We start from the raw sequence: 25,841 nt of genomic DNA, 5'->3' as shown, positions 1-25,841 counted from the left end.
TATACATCTGCTTTTTTTTTTAAAACACAAAACACACTTCTGCTTATATATGCAGCCCTTGGTCTACTGACCAAGTGCTGTGAACTCTTGTGAAAGGGTGGTGACACTGTTGATGCTGTCTTCTGGCATCCATACACTCGAGAGACCCAATGTCACTCAGACTGCCAGCATTAACTTCATGTTGAATGAGCTATTGATATGCGACATTGTAATTAGGGCAATGGACTTAATTAATTTTCCAACACATTTTTTTTTCCTCGGGCCCCAACATAAGCAGTGAAAACTAGTTTTGGTCTGTCACATACAGTCTCACAGATGAATTATAATTGGATAAAAGGGAAGGTTCATAATAACTAACTGAGGGATTCTCTGGACCACACAAAAACCTTGGATTTGGGCAGGAATTTTAGCCATATTTATCAAGGAAGCAGGTTAATATCTATGGCTGCATCCACACTGCAGAAATAATCCAAGTTGACACAACTTTAACTGTCATGGCCCAGTACTATGGAATCCTGGGAACTGTGGTTTGTTGTAGCCCCAGAGCACTCTGACAGAGAAGGCTAAATGTCTCACAAAACTATCTGCTGCAATGAGTAAAATAATTCTGCTTGGGACTTACAACTTTGGTCTTATGCGTGTGTAAAATTGAATTGAGTAGTTCTGCAGCATCCGTATTCACCAAGGAGCTGCCATAATGTTATAGCATATAGGCACCCATTGCACAGTGGTAGCCAATGGAGTGACTAATGCACTATGGCCTTGTGCGGCGTGGGCAGTGGTATGTATTGTGACATTCCCAGTGCAGATTCACCACGAAGTGCTGAAGCACAACAGAAGCACATCAGAAGCGCCAGATGCACATTGGAGAGAAGTGCCAGATGCACATTGGAGCACTTTTGCCGATGCCTAGATATACATGTTCACAATTCACCAATAGGGTTTTCCTTGCATTTCTGCAACATACCTATAGAGTTATAAAGTTACGAAAGGTAGACTGTGATGTAGAATGTCAGCCTCAGTATATTTAGGGTATGGCTGCACAGTGGCACCAAAACAACCATTGCAAAGCATTATATTGTGTGAAATCCGAAACAGAATGCTGTAATGATTACTAGAACTATTGGGCAGTCTAGAGGAGCCCTGACTCCCCATCGGTGGGAGAAAAACCAATCTCTGAATGTGCAGAGACATACTAGGGAGGAAAAGAGGGGAAATGTGCTGAATCTAAGTGTGTGTGTGTGAGGGGGGGGTATCTCTAAATGTTCTCATTGGATTTGGATTTGCCATTTGCAGTAAGCCCAACATATATGCTTGCCAGCCAACCATTCAAGGAAGAAGCCACCAGTGTGGAAGTTACTTAGAAAAGCTAGGAATTCAAGGCTCACGCTGTAGAAATAATCCATTTTTGATTATGCGTTCAGAAATTCCATAATGCAGAGAGGCATAGTAGAAATAGTCCAGATTTTGAGCCTCCTTGACTGAGACATACTGTTCCTTGGCATTGCTGATCAGACGACGAGCTGATGAACAGAACATGCCACTCTCTCAATCTCAAAGGACGAGATTGAAATCCAGGAAAATGGACAAAGTGATAAATTCTTGGATTTTAACAAGAAATGTTGCATTGCAAACTAATTTTTAGATACAGCATACATTCTAAAGTGGCTACTTTGTTATTTTCCAGGAATTTATTTTATCAGAAGATTACAACAAGATGACACCAGTTAAAAGTTACCAGGGTAAGAAATGCAGTCAATATTTGTAGATTATTTTTTAATTTGGATATTATTTTTTAATTTTTTTAAAACCATAAAGACTTTCAGAATTTAAAAACCCAGCAGAGTATTAATTTTTAGATCTGCTCTTTATAACATCTAGCAATTCTGAGATTATTTTTTGGCATGGTGATTATTATAGGATGTTTTTGCAACCCCCATCCCACCTAAAAAAGCAATGTCACTAAACTTTAATCTTCTCTGCTCTCATCCTCTGGGATGGGATAGGGATTATGAAATTACTTGGCTCCTGTTGTGCAAAAAATTGAAATGACACCACTTTTTAAAGGAGAACTTTATCTTTGCTCAAGGGTACACTTTGAAAATATTAAGTAAATATTAAATGAACTATAAAGCTCCCAGACTGTCAGCTTCTTAGTAGCTTGCCTGGAATTGTATTTATAAAATAAATATAGTATCTTGTCTGGAAATTTATAATAAGCAAATCTCCTAGGATCAGAAGCCAAATGAAGAAACTGTCTGTTCTAGACCACTGCTTCTCAGGGTATCTGATGCAGAGGGACTGGCATTTTCCCCCATTGTGCCAGAGACTAGCACCATATTTGTGCCTATTGGCTTAAATCCAGTTTTTAGTCCCAGCTAGACTAGACTGACTGTATCAGTGGGACCTTGGTAAGTCAATGTGTATGTAAATTTCCGTGGATTCAGTGGGCCTGTTTGAGGTGAGACCAACAATCAAACTTAAGTCTTTAATCAAGAATGTTCTTCTGCTACAACAGTGGTTCCTAAGCTCTCCGATGTTGGGGACTTGACAGGTATTTTTTTCAACTGTGCCAGAGACAAGCACCATATTTGTTCGTATCGACTACAACTGTTTCTTCATTTCCTGGAAACTCCCCAAGAACCAGCTTGCAGGCTGGCACCAGTCCAGGGACCACCACTTTGAGTAGCTGTGCTCCAGGGCATATTCTGCATGTTTCCCAGAGAGGCCCTTAGCTGTGTTGTACCTCTTGAAGGGCAGAATATGGAAGGCAGTTGCCTCATTGAAAGCCCCTTTCCCATGTATACCCATGCCATTTTTCTTTTTCTACTACGTTTCCTTGAGTCCCTTGTTAAGATGTTCTGCAGACTTTTCCAGCCTTTGCTCCACTGGGTGCACTAGACTACAGCTCCCGGCATTCCCATTACATGATTATGCTACTAGGGACAGTGGGCGCTATAGTCCAAGGAGCTTGGTTAGGAAAAGTTTCCCTAGGCGCCTCTTCGTCACATCAGACGTTTGGCTTTCCAGTATGTGTGTTACAACAGCTACTGTTTGCTCCTGGCTTGTAAATTTCCAGCTCTTGGTCAAAGTGCGAGACTAGGAAATCCAAAAGCATGATATGACAGAATAGAGTTATTCTCTGTGTCCAAAGACAGCATGAATAGTATTAGTGCTCTGCTGTGACATGAGATGATAGTCGGAACAAAAGCTAGTTACAGTTTTTACTCATCAATTGGATGCTGCCTGCAAGAGTCAGATGATTAAATGAATGCACTGTTTAAACTGAAACCATGCAGTTTCTTCCAGCTATGCATAGTGAGAACATAAATAAGAAAGCCAGCTCCACTGTATGGATCTCTAAAGAAAAGAAAAAAGAATCCTATATCTCAAAAGCAGGAATGAAAGATGACACATGAGATTGACTCTTGCCCTTTGTTCTCTCCTCAGTGTGATAGAGTTAAGGTATAAGGCATTAACAGCAAGACTGACTCCTTTTTATCTCTGTTGCTTCTTGTCATTTTAGATTATGTTTTCCTAGTGCCCAAACACCTCATACTTAATAGGGATTTTATCTTGTAATGGAGATTTGAGTCTAACTCATGCCCACTGCTTGGCTGATTCTTTTTGCCACTGAGTTCCATCCATTTTTCTTCTTTCCCATTTGGGTCAATGGTGAGCCAGACCTCATCCTGCAGATCCTTAATAAGTCTCTGACTCCACTGAGGTCACTTTGGCATTTTTAAGGAATACATGAAAATAGCACATAGTATGGAAGCAACATAAGTGGTTTTTATGGGGAGAAGAAGGAGGGATAAAGACAAGAGATGTTAGAAACCTTTGTGTGAGATATTAATGTTTTGCTAATGTCCTTTTCCCCAGCTCATCAAAGCAGGGTGATGATGGTCCTATTTGTCCTGGAAATGGAATGGCTCCTGAGCATAGGACAGGACAAGCACTTCACTTGGCATTGTTCAGAAAGTGGGCAGCGCCTCGGGACTTACCGGATTAGCGCTGGGGCATGTGGACTACAGTATCCTTTACAGTATTTATAGCATTAGCATTGCTCCAGTTTCTTTCTTCCCTAAGTTTACATTTAGTTTCAGAACGTGGTGGTAAACAGATTAAATGCTGGACATAATGGCTGGAATCCTCTCTGAGTTACATTGGGCAATAACCATTGTACAGTTCGCCTTCTGTATCCACAGATTCCACCATCCATGGCTTGAAAATATATATATTTTTAATTCCAAAAAGCAACACTTGATTTTGCCATTTTATATGAAGAACACCATTTTACTACATCACTGTATATAATGGGACTTGAGCAGCCACATATTTTGGTATCCTTGGCAGGGTGGTTCTGCAACCAAACTCCAGTGGATACTAGGGGCCCGTTGTAGTTATGTAGCTACATAGTGAATCCCAGCGCAGTCCCTCCCATTCCCACTAACATTCCCACCCTTATGCGTGAACAGGCTCCACTGTGACAAGCAGAAACAGGCTCCCTCACAGTGGAGATTGCTTGCATGAGAGATCAGTGAGAAGATCAGTCAACTTCTTGTTTCTGGTTGGTAATAGAGGAGTGGGAGACTTCCACAGTCCCTATGTATCACTTAAATGAGGAGTTATGTTGGAATCATGAAAATGAAACAGTCACAACTGTGTAACTTGCAATTCTGCATTCGTAACTACCTAGCATAATTCTGCCCATTATTTATAAATGGGATTTTATAATATATGTTTTCATGCTTGTGATATTGTACAGTTACTGACATATCAAGGTTTAAAGACTAGCATGGATTGCCTCTTCTATAGTACTGGATTCATACACAGTCACACCCTTAGTTTTTTGTGTGAGGAGACTCGATATGCATCATATTTACTGGTTCAATTTCTGGTGGAAACATGTATTTGACTGTGGAACAGATGAGCTTCTGTTTCCGTAAATGAAAGACTTCTAAATATATCTGTACCTTATGCCCTTATAATACTTGTGGTATATTCTGTACACCAGCAAGTTTCACACCAAACTGGTCTTGGTTGAGCCTCCCTTATCTGAAATGCCTGGGACCCAAAGTGTTTTGAATTTCAGATTTTAATTTAATTTAAATTAAATTTGGGTTGTTGTTGTTGTTGTTTTATTTTGGAATACTTATATTTGCATATACAGTTGGCTCACCCCTTACACGAGGGGATCCGTTCCAGACCTTGCCTTGCATGCAAAGGCTGGTACTTCACTTGAGACTTCTGCTTATTTTGTAATGCAGTTTCATAGAATTAAAAAGTGTTTGCCTGGGATGGTACTGCTGCCATTTGATTTAGTGCTTTGACTAAATCACTAGTAACTAAAAATTAATTGACATAGCTTTATAAATAAAGGTTAATAATAATAATAATAGCTAGAACAAAAGATGGAGTGCTATGTTTATAAATGAAGATGTTGTTGCCAGTGCTGTGATGTTTGCTAGATGTTTCATGGATAGAACAGGAACATATGACTGCAATTAATGCCTGGCATCCTGTATGCAGTTAAGGATTCATAAACTAGAATGACGGACCCGTAACTGCTCTGTATTTAGTATATGTATTCATGATCGTATCACTATTGCCATGAGTGTATATGTCCCCTTCACCTTCTTTAATAGCCAGCAGCCACATCAAAAGATGGAGGTCTGTTCAGCTGGTGATCAGGGTGCAAGAAGATGATGTTTCCATACTCTTCCTGCCAGTGAGTGAGGTTGCAGCAATCAAAACAGGACTCCCTGCCGCTAGTCCTCATTGTAGCCTTGCTCCTCTGGCAGGAGCTGTTAAGATAGGTTTGGAGGTTCAGGCCAAGAGATGTTACTTAGTTATGCATTTGTGACTAAGTAGGTGATGTTGAATCTTGGTGAATAATACTAATACTAGCATTAAAAAACAGATCTAGAAAAGAGGAAAAAGAAAGCTCACAACCAGAATATGGTCCTTGCCTCTCAGACGAAAGGCTTGCACAGTTTTCTGCTACATGGTCTGTTTCTTTAATGCATAGATATGTGGTTAGAAAGGATCCCTCTTGAGGAATATGAATTATTAAGGGTCATGTAGTAGAAGCATGACTAAATATTGTCCAAGTACAATACTACCTCTTTCCAGCAGCCCTGAAATTAGTGATGAATGTCCAAGTATTGCTACATAAAATTATTCAAAAAAGACAGTAATGTGCAAACAGGTTTTGATCTAGATAGGATTCTGGAATGTTGTGAATATTTCCTGATTCCTTCCTTGCCAGATTTGATGTAGAGACACGGCACGTTTTTATTGGTGACCATTCTGGGCAGGTGACTATACTTAAATTGGAACAAGAAAACAGCAACCTGATAACAACATTTAGAGGCCATACAGGTAAGATTTGAAGCAACTTTGAATCATTGGGGATTGTTGTATATGTCCAAGATATCTGGAAAAATATGTGGAAAAATGAAAAGGTATGTGTGCCATGCAAAAGTTGTACCTTGGAACTCAGGGTACTGTAAAAATCCTTTCAAATATTCTCTTCCCTTTGTGTCTGCTTACCATATTGCTAATGTTGGAGCACAACCTGGGTTGAACAGCATCCCACTAATACAGTTTCTAGCTATTGAAGTTCTTCCCCCCCACCCCATAACTTTGCTCCAAACCCACATTTGTCAACTAGAGGAAGGACAAGAAAAACCCAGGCCAGCATGGGATGATATCACACGGGAGGAATGTCTCCCAGTGTCGGAAAAAAAGAAAGTAGGGCCAATTAAAAAATGGACACTATTACGCAAATGGTTGTCAAATGCACACAAGAACACAGCACCCACCCCAAAGCCAAAGTAGTGTGAATGCAAAAAAAGTTATCATACGAGTACGAACCCTTCATAGTCTAGAGTCTCTAGATAGAGCTAGAACTTCTGACATGGGTGGATGCAGTACTTGAAGGAGGATGTTAGCCTGATTTAAATATTTGTGCAGATGATATTCCTTGCATTTGATCTGAAAATGGTATACTTGAGTGATGTAGAAACTGACAATCTGGTTTCATTTATTAGCCTGAAGTGGTACACTGCTTTTAGATATCATTAGATATGGGAAGTGGCAACAAAGAGATGATGATAGTGACAACAACTGCAAAAAGTACCTCTCAATGATGCTGTGGGCATTGTTTTTTTTTACCATGAGTCTGTACCTAGGTTTTTCAGTCAAAATGGTGGAATATTTTGCCAAAAGAAGGACGGTTGGTCCTGTGCAATCCAGCAGAATAGAAAGATTTGCTGGCACAGTTATACCATAACCTTCCACCAATCTGTGTAGGGGGTCTGAGGTGTCTTAAAAGCTGGATGGTGAGAAAACAGATATCTGTATATAGAGCCAATCTCTGCTAAAAGTAATATTCTGGATGCTGAAAGGAACATTGTGAATACTTCTCTGGTGCAGAGTGCCCCTGCAGACGAGGACCAGGATTGCCCACCACTGTTCAGCACTGTGGCTCTGGATACCACTTTGGGCAAGTGCCAGAACTGTCAAAACACTCATGCTGCAGTCTGTTGTGTGAGTAGCTGATTAAGTAGGACCATGGTCTGGGAAACTTACTTTAAGATCTATTGAACAGTTCAGAGTGCCATTTCAGTTTTAATGGAAAGGGATAAGATTCACAGGAAATTTTTCTAAACTTCAGGATGGGGGAGCTGTTCAGGATAGGAAAGAGGGGACACATTTTATCCCTGGTCCTTCCCTTGCCAAACAGGTCATCAGGGTGTTTTTTTTAAAATGGCATTTCATGGGAGCCATAATCTTCCATAAACAAAGAGTACATGCTGCCTGTTCAGTTCCCAGGCTGTTGACATTTTATAGACCCTTAAGTGTTTGGTGACCATCTTTCAATTTACATAAACTCCTGTGTCTTGTTACTAAAGCCCCCCATCCCTTTCTATCCTTCTTCTCTGCCCTAATATTTTCCAGGTGGAATCAGTGCCCTCTGCTGGGATCCTGTTCAGCGTGTCTTATTTTCGGGCAGCTCTGACCATTCAATTATTATGTGGGACATTGGAGGGAGAAAAGGAACGGCCATTGAACTACAAGGACATAAGTACAGTTTTTCTGTCAAATTCTTCTCCTTGCAGTCTCTTCTAAGTATAATTCCCATCACAGAATATGTGTGCAGTGTTTCATTTGAGGGGAAGTGTCTTGTTAAGAATTGTATCTCAGCAGACATTTTCGAAATGAATGGAATTAAAAAATGACTTGTATCAAAACTCTGTGATCTAGTTACCAGAAACAAGTGTGTTGATAAAGAGTCCAGTATCCTTTAAACAAACGCACACATTGTGAACTATTGGAGTCAACTAAATTTTCTCAGACTTTGGGTCACCCTTGGGGTGAATACAGACAATATGGCTGTCCTCATATCTTGTTTTTGAAAAAAGAAAGGCAATATAGATTTATCTCTAAAGGTTTTTATTGAATTATATTGAATTTTCGCTAGTGAATCCAGGTTTAGATAACAGCTTGGTCATAAAATTCACTGGATTACCTCAAATTAGTCAGTATCTTGTATCACGTTTGAGATTAATTTTGTGAAAGAAGTTGTATGAGCAGTTTAGACACAAGTACCTTATGCTACCAACTTCTCTGTTAGTCTAACAGGTGCTACAAATCCTTTTGCATACTGATATTCCAGGCTAATATGGTGATATCCTCCAATTCTACCCTCAAATTAGTCAGCATCTATCAGCCTAATATAATAAAGACATTTCTATCTTTATAAAGAGTCCACTAGAATTACTTATGAGTGCTAAATAAACAACCACTCCGAAATACACCCTGTATGAAGTGTGAGATACACATAGAAAATATGTATTTGTTGGTCAAGGTTAGGAGAAACATCTTACTGCAAGGGTTAACATGCTTTTAATGAATGGGAGTAAAATTTGGATTCAAGCTTGTCCTATAGTTATATTGTCAATAAGGGCATATCTATACTACATAATTATAGCACTTTGATACCACATCCTATGGAATCCTAGGATCCATGCCTTTATGATGTACTCTGCCAGAGAGATCTAGTGCTGTAGTTTAAGTAGGTGCATTCGTGAATTCTAATATCCCATCAGACTATATATCCCAAACTTCCATGGAATTTATTTCTTTAATTACTTTCTGTCCCATCTTTCTGCCAGATTAGGACCCAAGGGTGGAACTGTGGTTATTAAAGTGGTATCAAACTGCTATAGTTTTGCGGTGCACATACCCCCCTAATCTCTCTCTAAGCAACACTTCTCAGTCTTTAGTCCTCCCTGACAATTTGGGACTGCTTCTCCAAGAAGCCCAAACAAGCATGACCAATAATTGGAGAGCTGAAATCCAAAACAGAACTAAAGGTTGAAAACAAGTACAGTAGGGTTTGCTTTGAGAACCAGTGTAGTGTAGTAGTTTTGAGTGTTGGACTATGAATCTGGAGACCAGGGTTTGAATCCCCACTGATCTTGGGTAAGTCACACTCTGTCAACCTCAGAGGAAGAAAAGGCAAACCCCCTCTGAACAAATTTTCCAAGCAAACCCTGTGATAGGCTCATCAAAAGGTTTCAATAAGTTGGAAGTGACTTGAAGGTATACAACAACAACAAACAACAAAGATGGCCATTGAGTATGCCAGCAGAATACTACAGTCGTAGTTGTCAATTCTAATCTGACAACATGGACGGGAGGCATTCAGCTCCTAAGTCTGTGTCATATTGCCTTACTACAAAAGTACCTGGGGATTCACAAGTTGGGTCTCAGTAGATCATCATAGAGATTGTTCCTGCATACAGAAATGAGCAGGCCTATATACTTTAAAGGCACTAGCTCTTATCTGATCTTGGAAGCTAAGCAGTTAGCACTGGTTAGTCCTTGGTTGGGAGACTGCCAAGAAATACCAGGCACATACATACATACAGAGAGAAGATGTGCAGGTTATGGAGGAGAGCTCTGTTTCCTGCACTTCTCTCAGACCATACCATAGATTTTGCCACTAGCTTAATTCTGCTTGTGACAATTGTGTAGAATATTCCCTTGTAGAAATGAGCCTGTTCCATGTGAATGCCTTAACAGGGAGGTATGCTCACATATTCAGATTGCTGACCCTATTCACAAATCTTTGTAATTGTGTTTTACGTTTGTGTCTTCCACAGTGATAAAATTCAGTCCCTCTCCTATTCCCATCACACTCGGCAACTTATCTCCTGTGGAGCAGATGGTGGAATTGTGGTCTGGAATATGGATGTTGACAGGCAGGAGGTACATACTCAGTTCTTCCCCTTTATATGGTCAAGGAAATGATGAATTATTGTAAAAAAAAAAAAAAAAATGGGAAAAGCCAGTCTTTCTAAGGGTCTCTCTTTGAATCTGACCATGCAGTTAGATTCATGTGACATTTTATCCTATTGGGCTTGTCAATTATAATGTGAGCCTGTAGTATTTCAGTGTTGCTTTAGGGTTGTAGGTTGTTGGCTATGACACTAAGGGAAGGGAAGATCAATTTTTGCAGTGAGAAGATTTTTACCTTGGCCAGTATACATAACTAAGTAGCTAAGTAACATGCCTTTATTTCCTCCAGACCTCTTTTAATATCCCTCCCCAAAAAAACCCTTCCACATTGTATAAACATTTGTCTGTCATAGCAAAAAATTTCATAAGTTGAAAGTACTTCTTCAGTCACTCCTGTATCGATCACTAGTCAATTTAATTGACTGTTCCTAAGTCCTAAGCTGAATCAGCACTGCAAAAATAATGCAGTTTGATACCACTTTAACCACCATGGCTAAACGTTAAGGAATTTTGGGATTTGTACTTTTGTGAGATAGTCTTCTCTGTCAAAGATGTCTAGTGCCACAATAAACTTCAAATCCCAGGATTCCATAGGATGGAGCCATGACGGTTAAAGTGGTGTCAAACTGCATTATTTTTACATTGCAGTTTCAGCCCCAGTTCGAGAAAAGACTACAGGTAATTTTGGGGTGTAGGGGGGACTACCTCCACATACAATTACCTCCACATTAGGGACAAAAACAGAGGAGGGATGAGTCTCCCCTTCACTAACTGTAGATGTAAGGGAAAGAAAAATAGGACATCCCAGCTTTCTCCATATCATGAAAAATTATGTAAACCTCCATCACTGACTGTAACTGAGTTTTTAGTAAGGGAGCTTATGGAGTAGAGAACATGCTATGAATTTGGTCCAAGCAATTTGGCAGTCCTAGGGAGCTTTCTGGCAATGGTATTTCTTACTAGGAAATTCCCCTGTTCTCTGGTCCTAGAACATGGCAAAAATTTCCTACCAATAAACCATACATGCAAAGTAAAATATTTACTGCCCAGTGATTATCCTTGCATTGTCTTTGGATCAACCTACTTTGAATGCAACCTTGTTCTGAAACTGGGACAGGAACTCTTAAGTGATGTTTGTTTAGAAGTACGTTTTTTTAAAATCACTTCAGTGAACATTAGAACCAGTAATCTGTCAATTGAGAAAATGCTCCCAGCAATCTTTCCTCTAGATAATGGCTGTGATGTCAAGTTGCATAGAACTACAGACCCAGTTTTGACAATGCAAATTGTCCCCTTTGGCCTGCTGACAATAGATCGTGTGGGCAGCTTTTTGCTTGACAGATGAAAGTAAAAAGACTCTTAACCATCAGCTGAAGAGTAATCTCTAAGTGGTTGATAATTCTGTCATTTTAGAGAGAAAAACAAAACTTTAATATCCCTTCCTCCTTTCCCTTACCTCTCGTTCTTGGTGTATTTCTGTGTGTCTGTTATCATTTTCCTGCTGAGGTGTGTATGTCATTCCATTGTGAAGTTAGGTCTGTTCTGGTTGCTGCATCAACCTGTTCTCATAAAAGCAGAACTATGATCTAGCTGGATAGAGAAATTATTTGTAGACAGTTGCACAATCACAGGAATGGTGAGCCTGACCAACTTTAATTTAGTGTGCACTGAATTTGGTGCCTGGCATCAAAATAGTTCTTTGAAGACCACCCTGGTTTAAAGGTTTTGATATTGGAAATGCACTTTAAAACATGCCATTAATGAGCCCCTAGGCCCAGACATCATCCCCCTAAATGCCTCTCTGAATCCATCACAGAGGAGATGGCAGGAGGAATAAGAGCATTCCCCAAAATAAGAATTCTGCCTCTTCTCCCTCATAAGATTTTCCTTTACTCCCCAAATTTCTAGCATTTCAGTAATTTAAAACTTCAGTTGAGTATTTAGAAATAGGGTTTAGGCAACCAAAGAAAAAGCAAAATTCCCAAGAGAATGCAAACATAATAAAGTATAAGAGTTCAAGCTGTGAGCAGTTTTCAGTATCTCACTCTCTTCAGTGATAGAAATTTGGGGACTGAAGTCTAATTGAGGCAGAATTCTTACTTGAAGGGGCAGCTACACCCCTGGAAGGCAGAAGGCATGATACCACGGCATCCATGCCAGTGTACAAATAAACATGGCTTGTGCATAGCCACTGCCATAGGGTGCTGCAGAAAGAGTTCAGCAAAATTCGGAGGTCAACACATTGTCCATCCCAGTCTAGATCTTTGAAATTTCCCATGTTATTTGAACTCTGTGTCTTGCTGGTATTCCAGTTTTGATGGTGAAGTATGGCAGTTAAGAATACCCTTCAGCAAATCTGAAATCATGAAAATGACTTTTGTTTTGACGATATGTAACTTTTGCTAAATTATGAAAAGGCCTCACACTTAGGAAAAGATACTTCCTTCCAGGATCCCTAAATAAGAACTTTATATTTAGGCAGTTGGTTGTGAATTATTGCATAAATATTTAAAAGCCATAGAGTTACTGAAGAAAGATGCAGCATCTCTTTGACAGCTTCAACCCTGGCTGGTTTCTGCTGCTATCCCATTTATTGCCAACAATTCTAATAAGACTCAGGATGAAACATTGGCAAATAGTGCATTTGCTAGTCTACTTGAATTTTAACAGTGATGTGTGGGTAGCAGGAAATTTACAGCACAGAATTGACAGGTGAGGAAGAGAATAACCTTTGCCCTGCTGCCAATCCTTTCCTGCGGTAGTTTTCCCTCTAGCTTGACTTATTTCCATGCCCAGATCAGGTTGACACAGCCTTAATGGTGGAAATTCAACGGGTTAAGTGTCTCCCTCCTGGCTATTTGTGCTTTGCTCTCATTAATATGCACAGGATTGAGAAATGTCCATTTGCATTGTAACATCTGGGACAACTTTCCACAAACTATGGTGTCTTTCAAATATTCTGAACTGCATTTCCAGTACCCTTCACCACTGGCCATGCTGGCTGCAGCTGTAAGTTGCAGCCCAATGCATCTGGAGCATACCTGACTGAAGAGCTTGATCTGGACTGTCCACTACACGAATAAGTGAATGCAGTTCCTGATGAATGTAATTTATAATGCAGAATTGTGAATGCATTTTATATACAGTAGTTTGAATGGGCCCAGGTGGAACAAAACATTAGCCAATCTAGAGTGAAGATTAGCAAATCTTGCCTACTGTTTTGGTTCCATACCTCTTCGATGCACTGAAGGATTTCTCTCCCATTCTCACAATAGACACCAGAATGGTTGGACAGTGACTCGTGTCAAAAGTGTGATCAGCCCTTCTTCTGGAACTTTAAACAAATGTGGGATAGCAAGAAAATAGGCCTTAGACAGGTATGTGGCACTTTCCTCCATAAAAGATTATCACTAACCTCCCCTTTCACTTAGTGCACCAGCCTGCATGCTAAGAATTACTTTTTTCTGAGAACAGAACCTTGTGCTACCAAAAGAACAATATCTGCACCCAAGATGGAGGCTGCACCTTACAGGTGGGAGAGGGGGGTCTGAAATGTATAGATGTGCAAAAGAGGGAGGGGGATCCTTTAAATAAAACTTATGTGAACAAGCTCAGCAGTCACAGAAAACTGAGCATGCAAGGAAAAAAACACTTGGGGAGGGAAGTTGCTGGGCAGATGGTAAGATGAAGCAGCCTAGAAAAGGGCATGGCTGGTTAACTGGAACCCTGAACAGGAACAGTCCAAGTTGTAACTCATTGCATGTTCCCTTGTGCCTCCATGTTGCTAGTCCTCACAGAGGCTGTTCAGTGTGATACTCACTGCTTTTGAAATTTTCAAAAAATCAAGGATAAGATGATAAAACTTTGCTCCAACTTGGGGGTGGGGGAAAGTCTTGGCAAAATGGAACACTATCCCAAGCACTCCATACATTTGTTGTAGGACTCCCTTGTTTTAACATGATTCCTGACTTGGGTATGTCATTTACAGACAAGGGCCAAAATTTACTTGGCTTCTTAGTTACATTTCTCTTTCCCCCCACTCCCGCTAGCAAAAAGGTGAATGGACTTGCAACAAGCATCCTGATTCTAACACTTGTAGCCCTGTTTGCTTGCGGGGAGGGGGTTGAAAATGTTATCCACCAGAGAATGGACCTGATGCCAGTAAAGTGGGAGAGGCAGTTACAATCATAATAGTGCCATGATTTTGACTGTGTAGCGACTGTGAATACAGATCAGCCATGGATGCATAACTCCAGGTTACACATCTGTGTGATAAGGAATGCCAGCCAAGACCCCCCACCACCACCACCATAGGAAGTTAATGTCCAAGTTGTTAAATGTATTGAAATATAATCAGTACAAAATAGGAAAAGGGTGGATGGTGTGGATAGATCAGCATTGTCATTTCCTTTAAAATAATAGTGCATATTGAAGTCTAATGGTTCCTGTAAGGACTCCTCTGTTCTTCTTTGTATTAAAAAAAAAGAGGGGAGGGACAGTTACTCTCCAAGCGTGGTGGCTCTGTGTGAATTAATTGATTCGAGGTGAGTTACATACAGTTTTGTCCCCTCTTTTCCTGCATGGGTTTGTAATTCTTTATTTCCATGGACAGAGCTCTGTGGAGGAAAGGGGAGACTGCTGCAGAAATGTGCAGAATGCGTACTTTACTCCTTAGGTTGGATAAGCTGTATAGAAGTGCCTGTATAAATCCTTTCACCTCACCTGGGTGAATCCTACCTGCTTTTAATTTCAGCACCACTGCCGGAAGTGTGGAAAAGCTGTGTGTGGCAAATGCAGTTCAAAGCGCTCCTCCATACCATTGATGGGCTTTGAATTTGAAGTGAGAGTCTGTGACAGTTGTTATGAATCAATAACAGATGAGGAGTAAGTAGCTTGTCCTGGTCTTGTCTCATCTCATGTTCACCCTCCTTCATTGTTACTTTCCTGTCATGCCCTGCTCTGATCTTTGGCTATATATTTGGATTTCGGAGGAAAGATGAACCCTAAGCTAAGACTTAAGTTGTTTCCTTAAAGTCAGAGATAGGCAACCTGTGGCCTTCTCCGGCCATTGGCTATGCTAGCTGGGGCTTGTAGAAGATGGTAGTCTAGTGTCTGGAGAGACCAGGTGGACCATCCGTGCTCTTAGCAATATAGATAAGGTGGTATCACTATAACAAGTTTTTCAACCACCCTTCTAATGCAGGGGTGGGCAAACTTCAGCCTTGTAGGATCTGCTTCAATTTTAGCAGATATCTCCCAATTGGCTCCAACTGCAAAAAGCATTCCCTAATTCTGACCCCAGAAATTTATGGTCCTTCCACATAGAAAACCTATTCTCATTCACACACAAGCTTTCTTCATTTCAGCAACTTACTTTGGGGCAGTGGAAGAGGTAGTTATTTCATTGCTGCTACACTTGAAACAATTAAGGATCAGAAATTCTCATTCTGTGACAGACACTTTCCAATAGATCCTGATCAATTGCTCTGCTCACCCTGTCTCCCAATACAGAGCTTTTATTTTCCTTGTTTTTCTCCTAGGCGTGCTCCCACAGCTACTTTTCATGATAGTAAACACAACGTTGTCCATGTGCACTTCGATGCTACCAGGGGGTGGTTGTTAACATCTGGGACAGACAAGGTTATTAAGGTACGTGTGCAGGCTAAAGATATACTTTTCAAAGACTCCACTACTGCTGATGTAATGTCTTACTTATGGATTGCTGCCTCAATTTCTCTTGGGTGTAAAAGCAGGGCAAGGGGAAGGATTATCAGGTTCATCCCATAAGGTGTGAATTAATCATTTCAATAATCTCTTCTCCCTGTCTCCATTTCTTTCTTTTCAAGTTGTGGGATATGACACCTGTAGTATCCTGATGCATCCGTGAAGCCTAAAGAAACTCAGTGTTACTGAACAGGGAAATCCTAGTTCTATGGTAGAAGATGGAACAAGCTGTACAGACTGATAAGGACAAGAACTAATACCTCTGGATGGTTTTCCAAGCAATCTAGCAGATCCAGCATGAACACTTACACCAAACGCTCTACTTCTATTCATTCTCAAATGAAGAAGATATATTTTTAAAACCTACAGTTATACAATCTGGCTCCATTTAGCCATTTGGAACTCTGTCTGGAAAACATGTGTGCCGTGGGGTTTGTTTCATGTTCTGTGTTGACTCGTGCTGTTTTATGTGGAGGGATTCTTTGCGAATGTGGGCAGTCTTCTGCTGTGTGACATTGGCAAAGCTGATGCTGCATCTTAGGAGAGAAAACTGAAAGCAAAAAAGAAAATCCTCTTTCTGTATTGTCCAGTCATTGAGCATGAACGTGAAATTACAAAGTGTCAACTAGATTCTGGGTATCCAGAGCTTGTTAACCGAAAAGACTGCCTTTGTTCATGCGTTCTAGCAGACAGACCTGTGGATGCACGGGTGAAGAAAAGTGCAAAGTCCACTCTTTTTCCTTGCAAATCCAGGATGAGTACATTATTTGGTAGGAAAAATCAAAGAGGATAAACTAGGTTTCTACTCCCAAGCATGAGTGTAGAAAACAGTTTGAACTAAGATGGCAAAAAATGGCTAAAACGTCTTGCCCATTGTACTGAATTGTGATCACACAGAAAGCCCTTCTGTTTAACTGGACCAGCGCTGCAGGAACTTCTTTGGGGATTTGACTTAAAATGGATATGCTTGAAGCTATCTCACTTTGATCACCTCTCTGGTAGGATGTGTGTTTTAAAAAACTGCAGATCACTGTAATTGTTTTAATTCTCAAGATGGCCCTCAAATTAATGTGGTTAAATTTCCAGTTTTGTTTTGCTGCCTTATTAGGCTCCCCCCCCCCTCGAAAATAAAAAATTTAAAAATACAAAATAAAACTGCCTCTTTTAAAGCTAGTCTGTACAGCGTTCCTGTAAATGTTTATATCTCATCTGCTGTGGGAAGTTATAGTGAAACCAACTCCTCTTTGCCGCAAGGTGCATATTATTTATTCTTCAATATTAATTTTCAGTGGTTACAAAATATACAAATCCATTACATTTTACACTATAAATTTATAACAAAGCATCTTCCAGCTATAATTTTGGTAAGGGAGAATTTACCAGTTGATTAAAGGATGTCCTTAACATGCTTCCCAGCTCTTAGCCATGGGTGCCATATACCCTCATGTTCTTAACTGATCCTTAACCTTAAGGAAGTGAACCACAGTCACAGAACTGCTGCATGCTTGCAGGACCAGACATGTTTCATCATACCAGTGAAATGGTTCCTACTGCTTGCCACAATCATATCTGTCTGAAAGCTGAAATGTCTGGCTGAGTATCCTTGCATAATTGCTCAAAGTATTTGGCTTGTTGTAATGCTTTAAGGTATCACTAGGATGTAAATTTACTGACTTCATTGCAAGAGAAGGGGTGAACTACAATTGACACAAAATCAAAACCCTTGATTTTATGGGCTTTCTAAGGCAAATATCAGATGCAGTGACAGGCCTTTCAGGAACAGTTTACATTCTGTCAGGCTTCTACTGTGGTGTAGTGGTTTGAGTTTTGAAACTACGACTCTGGAGACCAGGGTTCAAATCACCACTTGCCAATGTAAACCCACTGGGTGACCTTGGACAAGTCACACTCTCTCAGCCTCAGAGGATGGCAACAACAAGCCCTTTCTAAAGAAACCTGCCAAGGTTCACCGTTGGGTTGCCATAAGTTGAAAAGTCTTGAAGGCACACAATACACATGCACACAGGCTTCAAAAAAGGGGTAAGCTCAAAGTTGTGAGAGAGCCCTCCGAAGTTTTGAATAGTGAGTATTCTTACTTGTCTTGGCCCACAGCCTCCCTCTTAAAAGGGGAAAACTCTTGGGCTTTTAAAAACAGCAAGAGTGAAATGGCTAAATGGAGGGTCAAAATGATATGGAACTGTGACTGGAGAAATGCAAGAGCTCTCTTCTTTTTTTCCACTACCCTCTCAAACCTTGATGTATTTTGAAAACATAAAATCTTATTCTCTGGGCTGGCTTGCAAACACAAGTGACACTGGAATTAGTTTCAACTGACTTGTTCAACTGAAACAAACTAGGGCAATTTTTTCAAGAATCAGCACAATGCCTGCATGTTTTCAGCTTTTTCCAGAAGCCTGTTCTAGAAACCCTGCACAATTCTACTGAGCAAAAATCAGATACGTGTAAAGCACAGAAAACCAGCTAGGAAAGCTTCAGATGTTTTTCTGCTGCGAAATGAAGCATGTGAGTTCTTGTTGCAATTGGCTTCCATATATTGCAAATTTTCAATTGCAGTGCCACTTTCTTAACTTCAATTTGGGAAAATGCTACTGTAATGTACTGCTATACTGCTAGAACTCTTGTTAAAGGGGAAGTAGAAAGTAATGATTATTGTGACTTAAACTGCTGAGAGAGCTCTTCAAGAACCTGCATCAGTTTTTCTTCATCACCAGGTGAAGATTTTGTCCATGCCAGTGGTAAGTGGATTGAAACAGGCTGTCTGTCTGGAAGTAAAAATGCACAATGAATTTGAACAATCAGAACTGGCTCAGAGGTACCATCCTTTCCTGAATTTTATTAGTATTAGTGAACAAGTGTGCAACACTAGTTGAGGGTCCACAATTAAGGCATTTTTAATTTAAATGTTCACAACATAAAACAAAGCTCAGGAATTGTTATGGACCAGAATTCCCAGAATTCCTTACCATTAGCTATGCTGATTAAAACTATTGATAATTGTAATCCAACATCAGATGGATAGCATGTAATGATGTAATGTGCTAAGGCTGTTTCACTGAGGACACAGCAATAAACCCAAATTGCCATCAAGAGCACACTATACAGAGCTACAGCCAATCCTAGCAGGTATATGTATATTTCCCAATACTTGCTGCATTCACACTTAATTTTTTCTTTCTCTCCCCCTCCCTTTTTTTTTTTTAAAGTTTTCATATATTGCTAGAGGACAGATTTTCCCATACTTTCTTCTTAATTTCAAGGATACACGAGTGAAAACTTTACCTTGAAAGAATTGGCCGCTTGCTTGCCTCTTCACTGCTGGGGAGACCGCAAGCCATACCACAGTGTCTGCGCCTTGAGCCTCTGTCCGTAATTTGTTCTTCATCTTCTCATAGAAATCTGGCATAGATGACCTTACCGCTACAAGGTAATGGCTATGATAAGTGCATGTAAAAAAATATCCTTCCTCACAAAGTAAGTGGCAAAAGGCTTGTCTCCCAATAATCAATGGGGCTCTATCATAATTTTGGAATATGCTACAGTACTCCTTCCAGCCTGCAAAGTCTCTCTTTGCATTAGTGATCACCATTATTCATCTCATATTTTTGGTACTAAGTGTCAGTTCTCTCACACTATATTTTGCACAAGAGATCCCTTCTGTCTACCACAAACTGCACTCTTGTATTAACAGACACTGCTGCTAAGTGTACAAATGTGCATCTGTACATTATTTATATTTGTAGTTTTAGAATAATTCCTTTAGGACAATACAAATCTCACACAATACAAAATAGAAAACTGAAGGCCTCAAACTACAGGAACATATTCCTTTCTTGGTGGCTGAAGATGCTGCAGTTAAGTGTTCATCGCAAATGCTGCTTTAAAAAAACCTAATATACACACACACCCCTTCGGAAATTTCAAAAGTATAACACCTTGAGTTTCTGCACTTCTTTGAAGACTCCTGTGCAGGTGCAACATGCAGAATTGACAATCGGCACCATCCATTACACTATGGATAGTGCATAAACAAATTTTCAAATCTAGCCACTTAATACATTAACACTGTTCGTGGCTCAAAAGCAAGTAAATTCACAAACACAAACAGATTCTTTCAAAACTGTATAAAGAACTCTGCCCTAAGATTTACTGCAAGGTAACCTCTGCTTAGCTCTCAGGTGAAGTCAAAGAAGTGCAAAGGACAGGTAGAATGTATTTTCTAATTGTTACTAGTTTGGTCAGGAGTACAATCTTTTCACATGTTTTCTTGATCAAGGGAAAGGATGCAAAGTTCAAACATTATAAAGGAAAGCACAGCAGACAAAGTGACATGGGGAGTTTCCTACAAGCAGCAGTCAAAGCCACTTTATATTTAGGCAAAGAGATGCTATTCCTACTCAGCAACAAATACCTGGAGTATCTGCCCAGCCAGGATGCATAGAAGAAAAGTGGATGCTGGGGTGTGCTTTAGCCCACTGTTCGGTCATGACCACTTGCTGTCTCTAGGATACAATAAAAGGCATCAAACTGGAAAAAAGAGCAATAGGCCATTTAATTCAGCATCTTAATAACTACTAGGGAAAGGACACAATAATTACTTGGTCAGCCATTATTTTTTTCCTCCTTCCACTGCAGAGTATCTTTTCCATTGTGCATGAACATACTGCAGACTTCTGTCTCAGTTTCAGGGTTTTGTTGTTTTTAAACAAACAGAGCTCCTTGCAAACAACAGTATTAAAAGCACATACAGAACTGAGATTGCTGCTGGGCTCTGCATCTCCATTCTAACCTGGTAGGCTGAAATCCAATTAGCAGGCAGGCAGGGCCCAATTCTCCCATGAGTACCTTTACAGCAATCATCCAAGGGGTGGAGGCTGCTCCTTTTCCCTTACGCCTACCCTGGGTGCACAACAGCAGCCAGGAGCTACGTAGTGCAACTCCATCCTTCTGATCACTTGTGAGTGGGATCAAGATGTTCTTCTGCACATGGAGAAGAAGAAGCAAGCTTGGCCCTCAGGATTTTGTTGTTGCTGAAGAGTGGAACAAACTCTGGAACACCCCCAAAGTCAATTGGTATCTAGAGGGACCAAAATGCACCAGAGTGCCCCGACTGCTAGTGGACATTCAGGGTGAGGGTGCTGCAGAAGGAGGTACAAGATACTTCCTTTCACAGCATCCCTAAAATCACAGGTACTGCCATAGGGGGTACGTTAGCATATATCACCAACACGATTCTAGCAACAGCTAAAAGCAAACCTCTATTTAAAAAAAACAACTTATGAAACACATAAGTTTGCAGTCCTTTTCCCAGAGTCCTTTTCATTTTTGCACCAAAATGGAATTTACTCAAAACTGCCGCATGGGTGTGCAAAGGAACGTTATCATCTCCTGTGCTCTGATTTTTCTTCAAGGACTATGAATCCTACCTTATTTTGTGCATAGACCATTGTCCCGTCAAATGCTGTATTTTCTGTCTGCAAATCTGATACATTCAGTTTCTGAACTAACATCCCTCCTGAAGAGACAGTGATCTGGAAATAAAAATTAAAATGTATCAGTGTCGGAAACCTAGGTTGGTAACACACAGCAGAAATAATCCAGTTTGAGACTGCTTTAACTGCCCTGGCTGAGTGCTAGGGAATCCTGAGAACTGTAGTTATTGTTACTCCAGAGCTCTCTGACAGAGAAGGCTAAATGCCTCGCAAAACTACAGTTCTCAGAACTCGCTAGCATTGAGCCAGGGCAGTTAAAGTGGTCTCAAACTGGATTATTTATGTAGTGTGCTTTGGATCTTACAAAATGAAAATCACTGGAAGGAACAGTCTTGATTTGTACCAAACACATACCAAATTCACTTTACGCCACTCAAAATGACAAACAACAACTAGGCGGAGCAATTTATTTAAAGGGATCTGAAATGTAGAGTCTTGCGTCATGCTGGCTATCTCCCTAGAAAGTTGTGTTGATTTCTAGCTCTTTAAAAGTCACAATGCAAAGATACTTTATTAACTATTCAATCAGAAAACTCCTGAACCTTTACATAAAAAGCCACTATGTCAGACAGTGAGCCCAATCTTTTTTCTCTCTTTGAAAGACATAAATGAATCTTACAAGTACATGCATACACACACACTGATAGACACAAAAAGCTGTTTCTGGAAGTAGTTCAGCTATGCTGAACTGGAATGAACATTCTTTTAACACGCACTGGCTTCCAGGGACACAAAAGAGCTTTTCCTTTTTGCTTCACAAGGGTTGGAGTGAGACAAGAAACACTTCCAAAAGCTGGTGATGAAAGCACTTTTCTAACAACAATCACAATGTGCTGCCCAAATAATATCTCAATAAAGCATAAGGTAAGCAGTAACACCACATCCTCAAAACATCTTTTGGTTTTTGGCATGGGCATAGTATAGACATTAGGCTTCTTTGTAGCTCAGTAAAGCAGCTGTTAACTGAAACCATGTAAGGCCCCAAAAATAAAGGGTTCATGATTATGCAACCCTTATAGTATGAACCTGGTATAGTAAACTTGTTCTAGCGTCTGAGGTTCATTATTTCCTCTCCCTCACAAATTTTCCTATAACACTGACATGTAAATTAAGACCACTGAAAGTCTTACAAAGCTGTTGACCTCTTTTTTAAGAATATAAAAGTATTCTCCTCAAACCTGTTACTTCATGCAATTTTGGTGCTGTATCTCTTGACAACAGCAAGAGTGAGGGAAAGCAGAAGGCACTGAAAACATCCAGTAAATTCGACATAAAAGAGAGAGTGAGTCTTTGGGTGTATACATTGGTTTTATACCTCAAATCGCAGTCTGTCTCTCTTCTATGTGTAACTCCTATCAACAAAAATGGCCAGCTCTCCCAAGCTGTAACTGGCACCACCAATCTATTTGCATCAAGAACATGCACAAAGAAAGGGCTACCCTAGCAAGTGACAACATTTGCCTTCAAATTAAAGGCATACAGACTTACAACTCTAGGGTCATCTTCTTTTTCCAAGAGAGATAGTAGAACTGTTGTTAAAATATATGTACCTAAAAGATAAATTCAGAATGTTTAACAGGCAGTTCCTTCTACAATAAATTCAATTGTTGGTGTGTGGGAGGGGGGGGGAGGAGATTGTTAACTCCACTACACAGTGTATCTGTTTCAGATTTCTAATAACATAAGGAGTTGTCCAAGATGCTGAACCTATTTTGGGGATATAATGCAGCATCACACAGCACAGGGAAGCTCTGCTGTGTCCACCTCTTTCCTTTTGCAATTAAGATTAGTAGTGTAAGCTAAACCTCTGACAGAATAATGGTCCAAGAATGCCCATTCACTCAATCTACTTCCTCTGTTATCCTCTGTTATCAGCGGCACATAAGAGAGAAGACGCCCCACAGAATGGAAGGGCTTTTTTAAAAAGCCTTCTGTGGCAATGGGGGAAAGCAATACAAGGAGAGATCTAATTTATTCTGTTGTGTGTTTATTCCACATACTAACAACTCTGATGCCTCTCTACTAATTGTACACGGAATCAGAAACTACAGTTTGGGGTATGAAGTATCCAGCTTTTTCAAAGAATGCATGAAACCTAGGAGAGGACAGCACTTATTCAAGTTATCCTTTGGCAGGATACCTTGTGTAAAGCAACACCTTGATCACACCCTTTTAGCTGGTTAATAAAAACCTCCAAGGACACATTCCACAGGCTTCCCCACCAGGAAACTGAACTGCTTTTATCTAATAATAGGATCCAATAGAAATCTACCTTGCTGCAGTCTAAAGGGAGTGGTGAGGCAGTGGATAGAATTGTTCCCTCTCTTACCAGCTGAGAATATAGAAGCCACTTGGGAGGAGATTGATATTGTTTTTGTTAAATGGAAAAATACAAGCAAGCTTTACTCAGGCATTAGGAAAGCTTGAGAGGTTTATGATAGTTTGAATCATCTCCCTGGGAAAACTACCCTACTTACCCAAAGTGTTCGTAGCAAAATTCTTTTCAAGCCCATCTTCTGTTAGTTCTCTTTTGTTTATCATGCAGCCTGCATTGTTGATCTAGGAAGAAAAATGTAAGACAAATAATGTGATTGTTCTGAGAGAGCAGATTATTTACAGGTTCAATCCCTAGCATCTCCATTTAGGTCTAGGAAAGACTCCTGTCTGAAAACTTGAGAACGCTATTGACACTCAGTGTAGACAATACTGAACATGATGGATCGGGGGGGTGGGGGGGTGGGCGGTGTCTCTGACTCAATGAATGTATAGGAGTCACATCACTGTGTTGCCATTAGTAATAAACTTCAACGCTGCATTAAGAACCATAGAATCATAGAGTTGGAAGAAACCACAAGCGCCATCCAGTCCAACCCCCTGCCATGCAGGAAATCACATTCAAAGCATCCCTGACAGATGGCCATCCAGCCTCTGTTTAAAGACCTCCAAGGAAGGAGACTCCACTATACTCCAAGGGAATGTGTTCCACGGTCGAACAGCCTTTACTGTCAGGACGTTCCTCCTAATGTTGAGGAGGAATCTCTTTTCCTGCAGTTTGCATCCACTGTTCCGGGTCCTGTTCTCTGGAGCAGCAGAAAACAAGCTCACCCCCTCCTCAATATGACATCCCTTCAAATATTTAAACAGGCCTTCTCTTCTCTAGGCTAAATATTCCCAGCTCCCTAAGGCATTCCTCATAGGGAATAGTTTCCAGGCCCTTCACCATTTTAATCGCCCTCCTTTGGACACGCTCCAGTTTCTCAATGTCCTTTTTGAATTGTGGTCCCCAGAACTGGACACAGTATTCCAGGTGGGGCCAGACCAAAGGAGAATAGAGTCGCATTATTATTTCCCTTGATCTAGACACTATACTTTTATTGATGCAGCCTAAAATTGCATTGGCCTTTTATAGCTGCTGCATCGCACTGTTGACTCATGTTCAACTTGTGGTCTACTTGGACTCCTAGATCCCTTTCACACGTAGTCTCCTTCAGCCAGGTGTCCCTTATCCTATATCTATACATTTCATTTTTCCACCATAAATGCAGTACCTTACATTTCTCCGTGTTGAATTTCATTTTGTTACCTTTGGTCCAGCTTTCTAGTCTATTCAGGTCATTTTGAATTTTGATTCTGTCCTTTGGTGTTATCTGCAAATTTGATAAGTATGCCCCCAATTAAGCTGCCACATGAAAGTGTCTGTTTCTTAAGGAAAGGCAGAATGCTTGCATAGGCATTCCACAGTATTGACAGTACATTACTATTGCCAAATTGTTTCTTGTTCAAGCCCACAGTTGCCTTCAAACAGCCAGTATCTCTCAATGCCAATTTGCTTCTGGAAGTTGAGCTGTCCTTTTGTGTTATGTTCCCAACTCACCAAGACATTTAGTCTGTGTTCATTCTTGAACTGTTCGGCAAATTTCCAAATTCCTTTGGGGTCAGACATGTCCAGAATATGGACAAAAACATTCTAGGGAAAGACAAGAAAAGAAAGCAAGAAAGAAATGTGGCTTTCTGCACTACAGCCTCTCTTGAAATCTTACTTACCTCGCAGATACATTTGGGACATAAAATATCCAAAGGTGTTCACAAAACTGATATTACTGGCACAGATAAACACTCAAAACACACACAAAATATCCAAACGTGTCCAGAGAATTGATATGATTGGTTATTACTTAACACACTTTTAACAACACTACACAATCACATGGTAGGTGTTGACTATGGGCTGAAACAGATGGCCATATAGGGGTGGCTCGATGTTGTCCCTTTAAGCGCTGGATTAGGGCCGCAGCA

The 25,841-nt window shown here is 40.4% G+C and overlaps 2 protein-coding genes across 2 annotated transcripts in view; one reads left to right on the top strand and one right to left on the bottom strand.

The window, feature by feature from the left end:
• WDFY2 (WD repeat and FYVE domain containing 2) overlaps positions 1 to 17,175 on the top strand; it is a 53,116-nt gene extending 35,941 nt beyond the window's left edge. Inside the window, exons 4-12 of the mRNA XM_042449788.1 lie at positions 1,688 to 1,742; positions 3,883 to 4,033; positions 6,272 to 6,384; positions 7,966 to 8,092; positions 10,176 to 10,281; positions 13,587 to 13,688; positions 15,065 to 15,195; positions 15,852 to 15,960; positions 16,158 to 17,175. Of these exons, the coding sequence (XP_042305722.1) occupies positions 1,688 to 1,742; positions 3,883 to 4,033; positions 6,272 to 6,384; positions 7,966 to 8,092; positions 10,176 to 10,281; positions 13,587 to 13,688; positions 15,065 to 15,195; positions 15,852 to 15,960; positions 16,158 to 16,187 (924 nt within the window). The 3' untranslated portion in view covers positions 16,188 to 17,175. The remainder of the gene's footprint in view (positions 1 to 1,687; positions 1,743 to 3,882; positions 4,034 to 6,271; positions 6,385 to 7,965; positions 8,093 to 10,175; positions 10,282 to 13,586; positions 13,689 to 15,064; positions 15,196 to 15,851; positions 15,961 to 16,157) is intronic.
• A 110-nt stretch (positions 17,176 to 17,285) lies between these two features.
• DHRS12 (dehydrogenase/reductase 12) lies at positions 17,286 to 25,556 on the bottom strand. The gene is made up of 7 exons (XM_042449823.1): positions 25,420 to 25,556; positions 24,023 to 24,104; positions 23,034 to 23,095; positions 21,480 to 21,584; positions 20,465 to 20,555; positions 19,336 to 19,473; positions 17,286 to 18,818 (listed from the first exon to the last, which is right to left on the bottom strand). The coding sequence occupies exons 1-7, from the start codon at positions 25,486 to 25,488 to the stop codon at positions 18,703 to 18,705; spliced, it is 663 nt and encodes a 220-aa protein (XP_042305757.1). The 5' UTR covers positions 25,489 to 25,556; the 3' UTR covers positions 17,286 to 18,702.
• Positions 25,557 to 25,841: the final 285 nt, after the last annotated feature.

Source organism: Sceloporus undulatus, chromosome 1 (assembly GCF_019175285.1).
Source record: "Sceloporus undulatus isolate JIND9_A2432 ecotype Alabama chromosome 1, SceUnd_v1.1, whole genome shotgun sequence".
Classification (NCBI taxonomy): domain Eukaryota; kingdom Metazoa; phylum Chordata; class Lepidosauria; order Squamata; family Phrynosomatidae; genus Sceloporus; species Sceloporus undulatus.
The sequence above is the reverse complement of the archived record's forward strand: the minus strand, read 5'-3'. Positions and strand labels throughout refer to the sequence as shown.

Bases quoted from the DNA above. Each gene is read 5' to 3' on its own strand.
- DHRS12 (XM_042449823.1), bottom strand. From the start codon at position 25,488: ATGTCTGACCCCAAAGGAATTTGGAAATTTGCCGAACAGTTCAAGAAT. The intron at 19,474-20,464 runs GTATTTGTTGCT...ATTACCTTGTAG, and splicing joins TGGCTGGGCAGATACTCCAG to CGGTAAGGTCATCTATGCCA. The intron at 18,819-19,335 runs GTAAAGTTTTCA...TTTTACTTCCAG, and splicing joins AAGCGGCCAATTCTTTCAAG to ACAGACAGCCTGTTTCAATC.